Here is a 16730-nt window from a genome sequence, read left to right as displayed (position 1 = left end):
AGACACAACCACGACTACCAAGCCTAAGAGGAAACAAGGGGATAGAAAAGGAAATCTATATCTAGATAAGGCATGCTATGTGATAACAGAGGTTGGACCAGCAGGGGAGATCCTTGAGCCGATGGAATTAAGAGGAAAATTCCGTAATGCGATCGGAGCCCTAGTAAGAGATAAATTGAACCCAGCAATCCCTAACTGGAAAGAGGTACCAGAGAACACAAAGAATACACTATGGGATAGGCATCTGAAGGTCAATTTTAGATTTTCGAAGGGTAAGCACGAATTGGTAAAAAATGCTATCAGGATGATGGGAGAGTTATTCCGACGTTGGAGGTCGGAGCTCAACACAAAGTATATCCAAAAGGGGTTAACTCCCTTCAACAAGTTCGGCAAAATAACTCCTAGTCAATGGGAGGAGCTCGTGGCTTAGAAGACTTCACCGGAGGCATTGGAGCTCAGTGCCCGTAACACCGAGCTGGCGAAGAGGAACAAACACCACCATCATCTAGGCCACGGTGGCTATTATGCCAAGGAAGAACAGTTTAGGAAGATGGACGAAGAGGCCACGGCTGCTGGAAATATCGATGTGATGAATTTGAAGATACGCTCAAGGAACTAGATATATGCGAGGAGTACAGAATCATCCAGCAGTAATCTTAAGTTTGATAAGCCAGAGACCCAAGAGGCGATATCAAGGATACTAAAATATGCTGAAGACAAGGAGAAGGGCTCATTCAATCCTTCTAGAAAGAGGGACGAGCTTAGCCTTGGCTTGGGAAACAAGGAGCACACAGGCCGCACCAGGGGGCTAGGGAAAAGGACGACCTAGAAGCAAGGATTCAAAGAGGACAGGCACATGTACAAGAAACATGGCTGAGACCAGGAGACTAGTCTTGAGCTCTAAGTGAAGGCTCTAGTTGCGAAGGCGCTGGAGGAGCAAGGACTATCTATGGAGCTACGGATATTAGAGACGCCACTGGGAGAACTGGCATTAGTTGGCAGCCCTCCGAAAGTTCCTAGCAGTCAAGGTTCTACTACAGCCACAACCCCAGTCGATCGCATACGAGAACGAACTAGTTGCACCTTGGTGTTTCTCAGCGGCCGGTAGAACACTGTGATGGAGGTGGCAACGGGTGTGGCACATCCTCCCAGTGGCTTACACCGCAATAATAAGATACCTTTGGACTACACTAGGGTCGAGGTGCATACAGTGAAGCTCGAGTTCATGCAGTGGAGGATAGACTACGCAACTCCCGAGGGGCTGGTGTTACTCGGAGACGTTATGGAGCAGTTCATCCTCTGGCACAAACGAGACATTATATTGACTGCTTCTTCGCCGCCTCCCCCTCTCCCAAATTTAGAGCGAGTTGTTGAGGTCAGGGAGATATTTTCACCATCTTGTGACCCCCATATTCCTGAGATGCCACATTCTTCCCTGCCTCCTAGCGAGCATGTGCCTGATGAGATGCCACAACCTTCTCCAGCTCATACCGAGCAAGTACATCATGAGATACCACAGTCTTCTCAACAAGCACGACCGATACATGAACAACGAGTGCCTCCTGAAGAAGCTGTAGCACAAGAAGATGAGGACGTGTCTGAATGGGAACTTCGAAAGAAGCATCCAATCACCATAAGGCCAGTTTATGTTCCGATCAAAGAAGTCTCATCGGTGTCCAAGTGATATTCCCATGACCAGTTCAAGCCTGAGAACCAAGTTAAAAAAGTCCCATCATGGGGTTCTGAGGAGGCCGTCACTAGCAAACTCCACCAAATTGTAAAGCAGTATCCAAATGTTGATGCCATCAAATGGTCAAAGGATTGGCCAAAAACATATGAAAGAGGCAAGCCCTTCGTACCAAACCGGGACATCCAGCACCTACCACTTGGAATGAGAAGGTTCCATGATTGGTACTTGTATGTTCTCCCAACGAGCATAAATATCATACAAGCATGCTTTCCCACTGGCACATTTAGAAGCCTAGCCCGAGAAAATTGTCTTTGACTTCAATGACATGCAAACATGCTTTCACCTGGGAGAAATAGAGATGAATCTAATTCGCACGTGGTGCCTGTAAGTCCTTGTCCTATCGATATGATATGAATGTAATCTTTGAATTTTGTTGTAACTAACCCACATCGTGATTTGTAGAATGCAAGTGCACATTGTCAAAGAAATACCAAGTGTAAAAGTCGGGTATGTGGACCCTCAAGCTATAGCCCAAACAAATTTCAATTACCCTAAACGGTGGAAACTTGATGCCAAAGAGCTAGCTGTTGCAAAGACTCTTTGGGAGAAAGAGCACATCCGTACGGCGAAACTAAGGGAAGAGTCCCTTAAGATTACGGCATACATTGCCCTGGCTTTCAAAAATCTCCAACAACACTCTACTATATGGCTACCATACAACTTCGAGTAAGCTCAACTCTATACTTAAAGCTTTGTTCGATATATTTTATTCGATGCAAAATAGCTTATCTAGTTCTATGATTAAATCCATGCAGCAACCACTGGATTTGTATAGCCGTCGATGTCGGGAGGAGCATGGCATGGGTCTTTGATTCATTAGATAAGGACCCGGCGACATACAAAGACTTTATATCGATTCTCAAGACGTATACATATCGACAATCCTCATTAGCTTATATGTTTGTATACATACTTATAACGTTCACTTTTGGATACTAACAAGTTGTATTTGCTAAAATAATTTGAACAGGGCATTTATGTTCTATGTCACTAATTATCATGGAAGGCATGATCTAGCAAGGAAGGAAAAGCTGGCTATAAAAACACTATGTACGGTAAGTGTAACTTACTTCTTCAGTACTCCATTACATGGCTGTCAAAAGCATTACTTAACATTTTCATATGCAAAACACACAGTGCCCCAAGCAGAAGCCTGTGAGTGTACATTGTGGATAATATATATGTTCTATAATGAGTAACACCGGTGCCTACAGGAGACACTCCTTAAGGGTAAGTTTGAACCTCTTCACCCGTAGTATAAAAACTTCGTAAATGGTATGAAATACTAAACCGAAACTTGCTCTCTTGTAGTGGAGAGAAGAGAAAGGAATGAAAAGAGACCCATACAAGTATGACCAACTCTTAGAACTCGTCGGCGACCTTTGTAACTTCATATTGGACCAGATTGTACACGTCAGAGGCGCCTACCATGACCGAGAGTCTGAGTTAGGTACAAATCCTCAGTACCAACACCTTCGTGAGACTGAAAGACTAGCTCTAGGACGTTGATAACAATGTGTATGGAATTTATATATTTAATGATGGATTGTATATATTCTTGTGAATTGGACTTGTAATTGTAGTTTATAGAATACTCTTGTGCTTGTAGTCGCGGTCGCGGGGCGTTCGACAACGCGAACGCGGTTCGGAATGTTGGTCGCGGAGCGTTCGGCAACACGAACGCGGTTCGGAACGTTGGTCGTGGGACGTTCGGCAATGCAATTTTGAATTGTAAATTTGATTTTTTTACGGAAAAACGTATTGTAGGGACGGTTCTAGATTGAACCGCCCTTACAAATACATGTTTGTAGGGGCGGCTGGTAATACAAGCTGCCCCTACAAATTTATTTGTAGAGACGGCTGGTAATATGAGGCGCCCGGCGGCTGGAAACACCAGCCGCCTTGTAGGGGCGGCTGGTAATACGAGGCACCCGGCGGCTGGAAACACCAGCCGCCCCTACAAATCGATTTGTAGGGGCGGCCTGGGAACCGCCCCTACAAATGTACGATTTGTAGAGACCCTTGGGTAGGGGCGGCTAGACAAACCGCCCCTACAAAGGATTATCAGTCGCCCCTAGAAATGCTTTTTATAGTAGTGTCACCTGAGCCGGTGATCCTGTGAGCCAACAATAATAACTATGGACTAACAGTTTGGAAAATGAACTATATATAAGATCTAGAATTTTACACACACAAATACGACATGTCACCAAAACCCTACTCTCATTGATCATAGCCGCCTAGCACGTAATCGTGCAGACTGCTACCAATGGAGTTTCCCTGCTGGGTCTGGTGGCTGCCGGTCGCGCCATAATCGCAGGCGGACGCGGTCCACGCCGAGAATTTCTCATCGGCTCCGACGACGGCAGCGCCGTCCGGGCACTGCAGCTCCGGCAACGTTGGAACGTGCCCGTCGTGCGCCAGCCCGCCCACTGATCCGTACTTGCTGTACAAGAAGTCGTATATCTCGTCGTGATGATGATGCGGTCCGAATCCGGCGCCGCCGTAGCCGCCACCAACCATCGGCGCGCTCGAGTTCATCTCTACGCTGGCGGCAGCTTCCTCGGCGGATGGAGAGTAAAACCCTAGCTTGGGCCGCTCGAAAAAGCCTCCTCCTGGCGGCGCCATGTAGGTTTCCCCATCGGCAGAGCTGAGGTGTTGCTTGCCCTCGACAGCTGCGGCGTCACCGGCGCCGGTGGCAAGGCTCTGGTGGTCGACCAGATGCTGATGGTGCTGTTGCACGCTCACGGTTGTGGCCATGGCGTCCGTCGGCAGCGACCCCGGGAGCAGCCTGTTGGCCTGTAGAAGCGCCTCAAGCTTCGGCCACTGCGGCACCGCCGCGACGGCGGCGGCGTTGCTGTTGTCGTTGCCGTCGCCGCTGCAGCCGAACGCGCCGTACATGCCTTGGAGGCGCATGTGGAGCTGGATCCGCTCGAGAGCCGACGCGCTTAGGGCTTGCGTGGACGTCGCGGCGGCGGCGCTGTTGTTATTGACGACGCCGATGGTGCTACACATGTTGCCGCCCCCCGCGGCGAGGTAGGGATCCTGGTTCGCCCTCACGCGCCGCGACGGCGCGCGCTTCCCGAGGAGCTTCTTCTTCAGCTTGGTGTTCCAGTAGTTCTTGATGTCGTTGTCCGTTCGCCCCGGCAACTGCGCTGCAATGATGGACCACCTGAACATGTACTCATATGATCAAATTTTGTTCAGGGAAAAGAGGAAATTGAAGTAATTGTATGTACAGTAGTATATGGTAGATGTGCCATGTACTTCCTTTTTCTAAAAAAATGTGTGTGCACATGCCGTGCAGTTTGCAACTATTGTGTACTTGATTTTATTAATTACCTGCTTCCAATGCTAATGTAGAGGCTGCAAATGATATGCTCCTCTTCTTCTGTGAAGTCACCATGCTTAATATTTGGCCTCAGATAATTGAGCCATCTCAGCCTGCAGCTTTTCCCGCATCTCTTCAGTCCTGTAACAAATCATATTCATCATACATATATACTTCAGTTAATTAAAATCAGATCAAATTAACAAGTAATCGGTTCATATATATTCAGAAGGCAAAAGGATACAAGGAAAATGACTGGCATATATACCGCAATATGTATTATTAGATGCTACTGATCTAGTACAGGGACAAAACCATAGATGAAAAAGTAGTAGCAATGAAAAACCTAGCTAGATATATACAGAAAACAAATCCTAGCAGGATATAGGAAAGGAGCTGCGCAGATAGACATGATGTAATTATACACAAATAATTGCTGCGCACGTATTAGCTAAGGCCTAGCTTATCGTTTGTTTTGATTTCATGTAATTATCATGTTCACCGTACGTATTTCTTAGTTAAGAAAGGGGAACGAAATGGGCTTGTTCTTTATCACACGTTGATACTCTGTCTAGCTATAGATCTCTCACACCACGACAAACAAATAGATCAGTCGATGATGGAACAAGAGCTAGCAATCAAGCATCTATCCTTTCATTAAATAAAACTTTAAACTGAAAACTGCACAAATATTTTATCGGGAAGACATATCTACACATATATTGGATTACACTAATCAGACGACATGCATATGGATACTAAAGTCTCTTGGGGATTGATTCGGTTTTGAGCTACGGAGAAGGCATGCGCATATAGGATCTCAATCGATACAACAAAGGCAGCAGATGTATATATACATCTTTTGAAAAAGTTTGCTTCTCATCTTTCAAACAAAAAGTTTGCTTCGTCTAAATCGGATGAATATGGAGAGGCCATACTATGTAGTATATAGTAGGAATCCTAGGTAGGCATCCATATTCATGCATGGTTGCACCAGCACCACGCCTGACAAATACTAGTCCATAGATAGGCAGTAGCACACGGATCAGAAGGGGAAAAAAAAACCAAATTAAAGAGGCACCTGACGAATTTCATCAGAAAAACACAAAAGGATCGATGAGATAAGACGCAATAGTACATACCAATCTTCTGCGGCAGCGCGATCCAGTTGCCGCCGGTGCCGTGCTCCTCGATGTAGGCCTTGAGCTTGGCGTCCTCCTCCAGCGACCACGGCCCTTTCTTCACGCTCGCCTTGTCGCAGCACGGCGCCCTCCCCATGTCTGCGGCGGCGGGTTGCGTCGTCAGCTTCTTCTTCAGAGCGAGCGAGGTAGTAGCTGGATCTCAAGCCAATAACCTCGATCACTAGGTACAGGAGATCGTCGGAGAAAGAAGAGGACTGATGAGTCAGCAGGAAGGCAGGCGGATATGGAGCGAGCCAGGGAGGTGTGTGTAGCTAGGCAGGCAGCAGGTGGTCTAGTGGTATGGCCGATGCCTGATGGAGGCCGGGTGGTGCGAGTCCGGAAGAGGCCAGGAAGGTGGCGCCGAGCTTTATAGCCGCGGGGGAGGGGACGCCGGGCGACCACCGGACACCGCGAGAAAAATACGGGAGTGATCTGATGCCTTTGCCTGGTGATGAGTTGATGACTGATGAGACGGTTGGCAGGCTCCACACCACACCACACCACACTCCAACCATATCATTGTTCCTTCGGTCTGCGCAAGGCAGGATCCATCGCACTAGGCGGCCTAGCTCCCCTCCCATGCACTCGCCAGGATCTTCTGTTCGCCGTATCATTGTTACTGAAAGTCAGTTTCAACATTTCTGTCAAAATAGGCTTAATATGAAGATATATTTCATCGTTGATCTAATGCTATTCATTCGGTATTTTATAGATGTTGGTATTCTTTTGGTTGAACTTATAATTTTTTGACTCTTCAAAAAAAAGAGAGATTAAAATTAGTGTCAGCTGATGCTGATCAGAGTAGTAGCATATTCTCATCTTTACTAGTAGGAGTAATATTCTACTAGTACTATATATGGCTTCGTTTTACTATGCCTCTTAACAACCTCAGCTCACTGATCGACAGCATGTGCACTAGTAGAAATCGATGGATAGATAATTAATCCAATGGCTGATGAATAGTATCCAGCACCGCATCTGATGACTACTGATGGTATGAAAGGAACAAGACGAGCCAAATCATGTACTATACTATACAGAGCCTGGATCCGCAGCCGATCCCCGGATTGTTTGGCGTGTGACAAAACCCTTTGAACAGCGCCTGGATGCTGCCTTTTCTTCCCTACTATATCGCTGCCCTGCCTACCTTTTCCACACACACACAGACACTAGTAGTTTATCGATCGCCGTGACACCAAATCCGCCATTGACGACGCCGGCCGGTTGAACACTCCATGTTTTTCACTGCGTGCATATATATAATAACTGCATGTGAATGCAGCTCCCCTGAATATGCCGGGATCATATATTTTTTTTTTCCGAAAGGCGGCAAAAGACTTTGCCCGATTTATATTAGACGAGAAAAAGAGAAAATAAAATTACAGAGAGTTACTTACAGAAAAGACAAACACAGAAACCACAACTTACTTGGCACGTAGGCCACCCACCAACTGAGAAGAAAGACAAAAAAAAAAATTGAAAACAGGGAAGCACCCAAACCATGTTGGCCCACAGGATCATCGGCTCAGGTGGGTCGACCACTCACTAGTCTGGCCGACCACTGGCTCAGATGAGTCGACCACTCACTAGTTTTGTCGAGCATGACAAACGTTATCCAACCACACACTATGGCTAGAGGTAGAAGAAGTGAGGAAGAACAGAGCATACACACATAGCAGTGACACCAGCGTTGACCGGAGCCCTATATTACTGTATAGGAGATGGCAAATCTGAACTCTCTGCTATGTGTGTATGCTCTGTTCTCCCTTACTTCTTCTACCTCTAGCCAGTGTGTGGTCGGACAACGTTTGTCGTGCTCGGCAAGACTGGTGAGTGGTCGACTTACCTGAGCCGGTGGTCGACAAGACTGGTGAGTGGTCGACTCACCTGAGCCGATGATCCTGTGGGCCAACAAGTGGTATTAGAGCCGTATAAGCGCCGTCGCCGGACTAACCGCTGACGATAACGGACGGTTCGGAGATGGGCGACAGCAGTGGCACTGTTGTGGCTGCCCAGCCACGACAGGAGGTCGTTGTTCGCACGGTGCGGGAGGTCAGCGGCACCAGTTGTCCGACGCTGACTCGCACCAACTATAGAGAGTGGTCGGTGACCATGAAGGTCAAGCTCAGAGCCCGACGGCTCTGGAATGCTATTGATAAGGGCACCAAAAATGAAGAAGATGACATGTCAGCGTTGGAGGCTATCCTTGCTACTGTACCGGCAGGGTACAGGGAGCCGTTGGGGGCGAAAAGCTGTGCTAAGGAGGCATGGGAGGCTATTGCGGCAATGCGCGTCGGTTCCGACCGCGCAAAGAAGGCGACGGCCCAGCTTCTGAAGCAGGAGTATACCAACCTCAAGTTCAAGGATGGTGAATCGGTGGAGGACTTCTCCCTCCGTCTGCAGACGCTCATCAGCAAGCTGAAGAGCTACGGCGTCACCATCGACGAAGAGGAGGCGGTTTCCAAATACCTCCACTCTGTGCCGGTAAAGTACATCCAGATCGCTCTCTCCATAGAGACAATGTTGGAATTGTCCACCCTCACCATTGAGGATATGATAGGCCGTCTACGGGTGGTGGACGAGCGCCTGGAGCAGGCGACAGCAACGAAGGACAGCAGCAAACTACTGCTGACAGACGAGGAGTGGGCTGCTCGGAGGAACTTCGAGGTAGCCTCCTTCAGCCGTGGTGGAGATGGAAAGCGCCGCGACAAGGCTTCTTCGGAGAAGAAGAAGCAGGTTGATCCTAACGCTTGTCGGCGCTGCGGGAAGACGGGCCATTGGGCACGGGAGTGCCCAAATCGCAAGCAGGAGAAGAAGGCTGAGGCTCATCTGATGCAAGCTGATGATGATGATGAGTCCACTATCCTAATGGCGACATTCTATACACTGCACGACGTCGAGACCGAGGAGAAGGGAGAGGTGACGACGGTGGAAGGACCTGTGAAGGCCCTGAAAGCTGTCAACCTCGACGAACCGCGCGCCCAAGTCCACCTCGGACGTGTGGGCGGCGAGCAGGAGCAGCGGTGGTATCTGGACTCTGGCGCCAGCAACCACATGACAGGCCCCAAGGCAGCCTTCTCCGAGCTCGACGACGACGTGACCGGTACAGTGAAGTTCGGTGACGGCTCAAGGGTGGAAATCTGAGGGCGCGGCACCATCATCTTTAGGTGCCAGAACGGCGAGCACCGCGCGCTAACAGATGTATATTACATCTCGCAGCTACGTTCAAGCATCATCAGCATTGGCCAGCTGGATGAGCGCGGTAGCGAGGTACTAATCAAGGATGGAGTCCTCAGGATCAGGAACCAGGAACAACGACTTCTTGCCAAGATGAAAAGGTCCCAGAACCGGTTGTACCTGCTAGACCTAAAGGTAGAGCAGCCGGTGTGCCTGGCGGCAAGGCACACCGAGGAACCGTGACTGTGGCATGCTCAGTTCGGACATCTCAGCTTCGATGCGCTTGGTCGGCTAGAGAAGATGGTCTGAGGGCTATCCCACATCGAGCACGGAGGCGAGCTGTGTGACAGTTGCCTGGCCGGGAAGCAGAGAAGGTTGCTGTTCCCAAAGGACGGCCAAGTATCGCACGATGGATGCTCTCGAGCTCATCCACAGGCGACCTCTGTGGGCCAATCACGCCAGCCACAAACGGTGGTCGGCGGTAGTTCCTCCTGCTTGTGGATGATTGCAGTCGCTACATATGGCTGCAACTCCTGACGAGGCAAGGACGAAGCGGCGGCGGCGATAAAGAAGTTCAAGGTGCGCGTGGAGGCCGAGAGCGGACAAGAAGCTCCGCGTGCTGAGGACTGATCGCGGCGGCGAATTCACTTCGGTGGAGTTCGCTGCGTACTGCACGGATTAGGGTGTGGTGCGATACCACACCGCGCCGTACTCAGCTACAACAGAATGGCGTGGTGGAGCGATAGAACCAGTCGGTGGTCGGCTAAGACTAGTGAGTGGTCGAACTCACCTGAGTCGGATGATCCTGTGGGCCAACAAACCACACAAAACACAAAAGACGAGCAGACTCCACTCGAATTAGACAGCCTGTGCATTTTGCCTGGTCGTCAACTGGTATCGCTCTACTTCTTCCTCGAAGGTTCTTCTATTCCGCCCGGGATCATATATATGTGCCTTCAGAGACTTTCAATTCAGTCCTAACCTAACATCCATGACAATGGATCGATTCTGCAGGCTCTGTGCAGCGAACAGCTTCCCTTTTTGGTTATTATAAGTGCGGTGCAGATGTCGTATGGGCTGGAGCTGGACGACTGCTGCCCATGAAGCTAGACTTTGAGGGCACCAGGTTTGAAATTGCGTTGGCTCACCACTTCCTGTTTCAAATAGCTAACAGCGTATTGACCATAACATAGTCAAGTAGCCGGACTAAAGCTAGCTACTGAATGTTTTATTATTGTTTATAGAGTAAAGTGCACCAGCGGTCTCATCCCGGTCCCTAAACTCGTAAATCAACCGTTTAAGTCCTTATCTATGTCATCTCGCGCCTTGTTTAGTTCCACTCCAATTTCTCAAAAAGTGCTACAGTACCTATCACATCGAATGTTTGTGGCCCGTGCATGGAGCATTAAATGTAGACAAAAAAAAAACTAATTGCACAGTTTGGTGGAAAATTGCGAGACGAACGTTTTGAGCCTAATTAGTCCATGATTGAACACTAATTACCAAATAAAAACGAAAGTGCTACGGTAGCCCCAAATTCCAACTTCCTGAAACTAAACACGCGCTCGGTCCCTAAACTTGTTCGGTTGTGTTATCCCAGTCCCTAACCTTATAAATCACCCGTTTAGGTCTTCAAACTTGTTCAGTTGTGTCATCCCGATCCCTAAACTTGATTTTGAGTCTTATCTGGATCAAAACAGTGTGATCTAAAAACTTTATATAAAAAATAATTCATAACTTTTTCATATGAACTCGAATAAAGACAAACTTTATATCAAAATTGTAGCCCCCGACGCGATCTACGACTTTATAGTTGAAAAGTTTTTGAATTAAAACTGTTTAGGGTCCTAAAATATTATTGTATGTTTATAAATTTTAAAATTTAAAATTAAATTTTGGAACACTAAATGACTTCAAACAAAAAAAAATTCAACTACAAAGTTGTAGATTGTATTGAGAACTATAACTTTCATATAGACCATATGATATCCAAGATTGTTTGATAATTTTAAATTTTAAATTTTAAAATCTATAAACATACAATAATATTTTGGAACCCTAAACAGTTTTAATTCAAAAACTTTTCAACTACAAAGTCGTAGATCGCGTCGAGGGCTATAATTTTGATATATAAAATTTATCTTCATTCGAGTTCATATGAAAAAGTTATGAATTATTTTTTGATATAAAGTTTTTAGATCACCCTGTTTTGACCCAGATAAGACTCAAAACCAAGTTTAGGGACCGAGATGACACAACTGAACAAGTTTGAGGACCTAAACGGGTGATTTGCAAGTTTAGGGACCGGGATGACACAGCCGAATAAGTCTAAGGACCGAGATGACATAAATGAACAAGTTTGAGGACCTAAACGGTCGATTTGTGAGTTTAGGGATCGAGATGACACAGGGGTACAAGTTTAGGGACCGCTGGTGCACTTTACTCTTGTTTATATATATATATATATATATATATATATATATATATATATATATATATATATATATATATATAAAAGTCATGATGTGTACTAGAGGTAAACCAAACACGTATGCAATCGATGCAATGAGCTCATCGTCGACCATCAGCTAATAGTATATATTCTCCTTCTGCATATGCAATGTCAGAAACCGTGTATGCGTGTTGCTACAGAGAAACACTTCGATGCGATGCATATCTCTAACCAAGATTTACCGTAAATTAAGTAATTGATCTGGTCACAAAAGCCTGATGGATACACATCTCTATCGCGTCACTGTGTGCGTGTGGATCGTTAGGAAAAACACAGCTAGCTAGTCCCACCCGTACGTCATGGGCGTACAACAGTCTTCGCTTCGATCATATATATATAGTTCGTACATCCATAGACTGAATGAAGTAAAGGTTCATAGAATGCACCAGAAAAAGTAAACAAGAAAAATAATGGTGGTGAACAATAAGAACATATACCAGTTCAAAGGAAGAGATGGAGTCACATATTGAGCCCGTGTCCGGTTCCAAAAATAGTTCTTAAAAAGTGCTACAGTATCCGTCACATCAAATCTTGCGATACGTGCGTGTACCAGTAAATGTAGACGAAGAAAAAATTAATTACACAGTGTGGTTGAAAATCGCGAGACGAACGTTTTGAGCCTAATTAGTCCATGATTGAACACTATTTGCCAAATAAAAACGAAAATGCTACCATACCTAAATTCTAACTTTTCCTCCCACTAAACACAGCCTGAAAGTGTGGCAAACGTAACTGAAAGACCAAAAGAAACGTGGATGACTGGGTCACCTGATGAGGTTACCGGCCTAGCTACACACTTGTGTAACTGTTGAAACCAAGGCATGGCCATCACCAGATATTCAGATGTATATATAATACATACTTCCAACATCTTCAGTTTTCAGCTACAGTTTGATCGGTTCATGCATGCATGCGTTCTCCTTTTGTTTTGACCATCTTCTCCCAGTCCTCCATGCATGCTAGCTTCCAGTTCCAGAGCTGCTTGTTTTCTTCCTTGTACCACCTAACCTGGCTTGGAAATTTGTTCAGCTATTAAATGCTATACATATATATTTACTGAGTAATATGCATCATGGGCCTTGAATTTGTCTTGGGGTGTCATTTAGGTCACGAACTCTTAAATCGTACTTCTGACACTCTAATGTTGTTTAAGTATACCACTTATAACTCATCGGAACAAGGATTTTGGCCGACAGTGGCGTGGACAGCGTGGCGCAAGCGCACGTGAGCCGCGCGTGAGCCTGCGTAGTCCGCTGGAACTCGCCGACGTCGTGAGACGGGCCGCCCGCTGTCGTCGTCCTCGACTGAAGATCTTGCAGCTGCCGTAGCACGTCTCGCACGGCACGAACCGGACGTCGCCGCAGGCGGCAGCACGCCTCCATGTACCCGAGCTTCCGCGAGGGCGCGGCCTCACACCCCTCCAGGGCGCGCCCGAGCTCGCCCGTCTCGTGCAGGAAGTGCACGTCCTCGGCGCCGCCGAGGTACTGGCCGTCGACGAACACGCGCGGGAGCGCAGCGCCTGCGAAGCCGGGCCCGAGGAGCTCCGCGAGCTCGACCTTGAAGACGACGTGCATGGAGACGTCGCGCTCGTCTAGGCGCACGCCGTAGCTGCGCAGGATGCGGGCACGGAGACCAGCCCTGCCCTCCTCGCGCGGCCGCTCACCGGCGAGCCCGTGCCCCGGCAACTCCTCGTCCCCGCCCCAGCGCTCCCCGGCTCTGCTGCGGCCTGCACCGCGCCGTCGCCAGCCACCCCAGCCCTGCTCTGCTGGCTGCTGCGGCCTGCTCTGCTGCCGTGCTGTGCCCGGAGCCTGACTCAGCCCCTGACCGTCGCGGCGCGGTGTCCGTCGAGCTCGCATGCTGTCGTGCTGTGCCCGGACTAGGATGAACACAGTCCGGCTCCGGCACGGCGTCTGTCGAGCTCACATGCGCGCGACGGGGTGGCCATGCTCCTGACCGCATTTGCCGGCGGCGACGTCGTAGCGGGACACCCAGTCCAGCAGAGCGCGCTTCTCTGTCATGTGTGCCAGCGTGTGTGTTTGGCCCGTGTTGCTGTTGCTGCGGCGGCGGCGGCTAACCTGCGCATCGGCGCTCGTCGGCGGCGGCGCTCGCCCGCGCGACCGCGGCAGCTGCTTGCTCGCGCACACCTTTGTGCTGCCGCCGGCGGCTTCTCGCCTGCACGCCTGCTGCTCGCTTGCGCGGTCGCGGCTCGCGAATGTGTCTATGCGCGCCGGCGGCATCTCGCCCGCGCACACGTGCGCGTGCCTGTCCGGCTGCCCGCAACACACATTCGCATCGGGAGCCGACGACGCAGAACGGCGGAAGGAAGAGGAAGGAACCGGCGGCAGCGGCACCCTCCCCCTCGGCGAGCCTCGCAGGCACGGCGGCTCGCCTACTCGGCCCTGCGACGTTGCGCGAGCACGACCTTTGTGCGGCTGCGCCCAGCTCCAGCGGCCGGCACGGCGGCGGCGGCGGCGGCGGGGACGCCACGAGCGCGGTAGCCCGGCAGCCCGGCAGCCCGTGACAGGCACGGTTTGGGAGCCGGCTCGCCCGCGCGCCTGTGAGCGGCCACGGCTAGTGCTAGCCTGCACGGTGGCGGCTTGGGCGCGTGCCTGTGCGCAGCCGCGGGCTCGCCTGCGCGGCGGCGGCTCGTGCATGTTCCTGTGCGGCTGCTCGTGCATGCAGCTTGCGCCGTGCCCCTGTGCATGATGCTCGCCCGTGCCCTATGTGGCTGCTCATGCATGCTGCTCGCTGCGCGGCGGCTTCTCGTGCACGCTGCTCGCCCGTGCCCCTGTGCGGTGGCGATGGCAGCGGCTCGCTTGGGGAAGACGATGATTATTTTCAAAACAGTCCCCCAAAGCAGGCTCACGCGCGGCTCAAGTGCGTTTGCGCCACGCTGTCCACGCCACGTCGGCCAAAACCTTGTTCCGATGAGTTATGAACCTAAGTGGCATACTTAAACAACATTAGGGATGCCAAAAGTACGATTTAAGAGTTTGTGGACGCACCCCAAGACAAGTTAAGGGCCTACAATGCATATTACTCTATATTTATCTATATGGAATTTTAGGATACTACGTACTAGCTTTTAAAAAACAAAGAATAAAAAATTTCAATGCCTTGTAACGTATTCCAAGGTTGGCTGCAGGTAACTATCCGGATTTACAGTGATATCCAACAACTCTAACTACCTATGATGATCATTGGACAGTGATACATACAAAACCATCACCAACAGCAACAACCTTCCAAGTGAAAGGAATTTGAGGGAACACCAAGGATTAATTACACCAATTTACAATGCCATGCTAGCTAGCCACAAGCAGCTATTGATTAGTCTTCCATCTCTAGCTACCTGTCTTTGAATTAGCAGCTCTGATATGGTCACTCACTACTGCATGCCACACGCAGACAAGTGGCCATTGTGCCCCTACTAATTTATGCACCAGGGGATACCTCCAGCGGCGGATACCTCCAAACAGGAAGAGGTTAAGCTGGAGAATTAATGCATGGCAAAGCCACTTTACATTGAAGATAACCACATTGGCGCCAAAACCCTGATAATCCATTGACCTTATAATTTGCCGGGCTAAACAACCAACCATCCAGAAGTAACCATGAAGTGTTAGTTGGTCACCCGCCGACAGTGGGGCACACAAGTAGTCAATCAGAGGCCACTGGCCCCACTGTCAATAGCTCAGAAGTAGTAGATGGAAGCAAGTGAGCCATCACCTTTTCTCAAAAGTCAAATCCAAGTTAATCCTCCTCAAGTCCACAGGATAGACTTGATTAGCCGGCCCAAAGTAGGATGGCTTAAATTAAACTAAGCACAGCCCCGTAGCAGCAGGGTCGTAGCAAAGGAGAAATGGTTGGGAGGAGTCATTTTGGTACGTTCCTGATTGTCATTTCCTGCAGAGTCATATTCCCATGGCCCCCTTGTTTCCATTGGATTGTCTGGCGCATCATCAGCAACATGATTACATGAAACGGATTATATTATAGCAGTCGGAAATCTTGGAGGGGAAATGGAAAGGGATCAAAGGAGATGAGCACAAAGAGAGGGAAAAAAGTTGGCAGAAGGCAGTGGGAATAACTGGATATCCTTTGGTGAGCCTCATTGGAGCCTAGCATTTGAATGCATATGCATAGTAGTACTTTGGCCTGCTAAGAGGCTCTGCAGTCTGCACCCCAAAGCAAAGTACATGAGCCATGCCTTCATGCTGCGTGTGTTCTTATGATCATATCTGCACAATAACTTAATAAGGTAGGTAAAATCAATCAAAGAGGTCGGCCTTTTTTTTCTCTTCTAATTTCTCTCACATATATATTGACACATGATACATGATTTTCTACACGGTGACGCAACTAAAGCTATGGAGGGATTCAGTGAAATCTAAACTCCACAATCCCATAATAATCGCGCCCTTGCCGTTCTTCAGACGGCATCACTAGCATAGCACAACGTACAAACCACAAAAACAAAACTAGCAATCTAGCATTAGAGCGTTCCGTTTAGGCGATGGACAGTAGTAATACACTAGACGGCCATGATAAAAAAGGCTATATATGGTAGCCGTTGATGATCGGACAGCTCCATCTTGCATTCATGCAGCCGATCGACCATGCAAGATCCATTCATCCGATCAGATCAACAAGGGCATCCTCACACCTTTAATTTCTTGCCATCCATCCATCACCTGTCAATTATCTGTTTCCCCAACCGATTGATCGATCGATCTCAAGTTTTTTTTGCCCCGACAAACAGCAGGGCGACTGGACTGG

At 48.9% G+C, this 16730-nt stretch overlaps 1 protein-coding gene across 1 annotated transcript; it reads right to left on the bottom strand.

The window, feature by feature from the left end:
• Positions 1 to 3902: 3902 nt before the first annotated feature.
• Positions 3903 to 6570, bottom strand: LOC136478226 (transcription factor MYB36-like). The gene is made up of 3 exons (XM_066476582.1): positions 6224 to 6570; positions 5093 to 5222; positions 3903 to 4922 (listed from the first exon to the last, which is right to left on the bottom strand). Exons 1-3 carry the CDS (start codon positions 6357 to 6359, stop codon positions 3974 to 3976), a joined length of 1215 nt encoding a protein of 404 aa, XP_066332679.1. The 5' UTR covers positions 6360 to 6570; the 3' UTR covers positions 3903 to 3973.
• Between the last annotated feature and the right edge of the window lie 10160 nt (positions 6571 to 16730).

Source organism: Miscanthus floridulus, chromosome 8 (assembly GCF_019320115.1).
Source record: "Miscanthus floridulus cultivar M001 chromosome 8, ASM1932011v1, whole genome shotgun sequence".
In the NCBI taxonomy this organism is placed as follows: Eukaryota; Viridiplantae; Streptophyta; class Magnoliopsida; order Poales; family Poaceae; genus Miscanthus; species Miscanthus floridulus.
The sequence above is the reverse complement of the archived record's forward strand: the minus strand, read 5'-3'. Positions and strand labels throughout refer to the sequence as shown.

Excerpts from the sequence above, each read along its gene's own strand:
- LOC136478226 (XM_066476582.1), bottom strand. The coding sequence starts at position 6,359 with ATGGGGAGGGCGCCGTGCTGCGACAAGGCGAGCGTGAAGAAAGGGCCG. Across the intron at positions 5,223-6,223 it reads CGCGCTGCCGCAGAAGATTG|GACTGAAGAGATGCGGGAAA; the intron begins GTATGTACTATT and ends GATTTGTTACAG. Across the intron at positions 4,923-5,092 it reads TACATTAGCATTGGAAGCAG|GTGGTCCATCATTGCAGCGC; the intron begins GTAATTAATAAA and ends GTACATGTTCAG.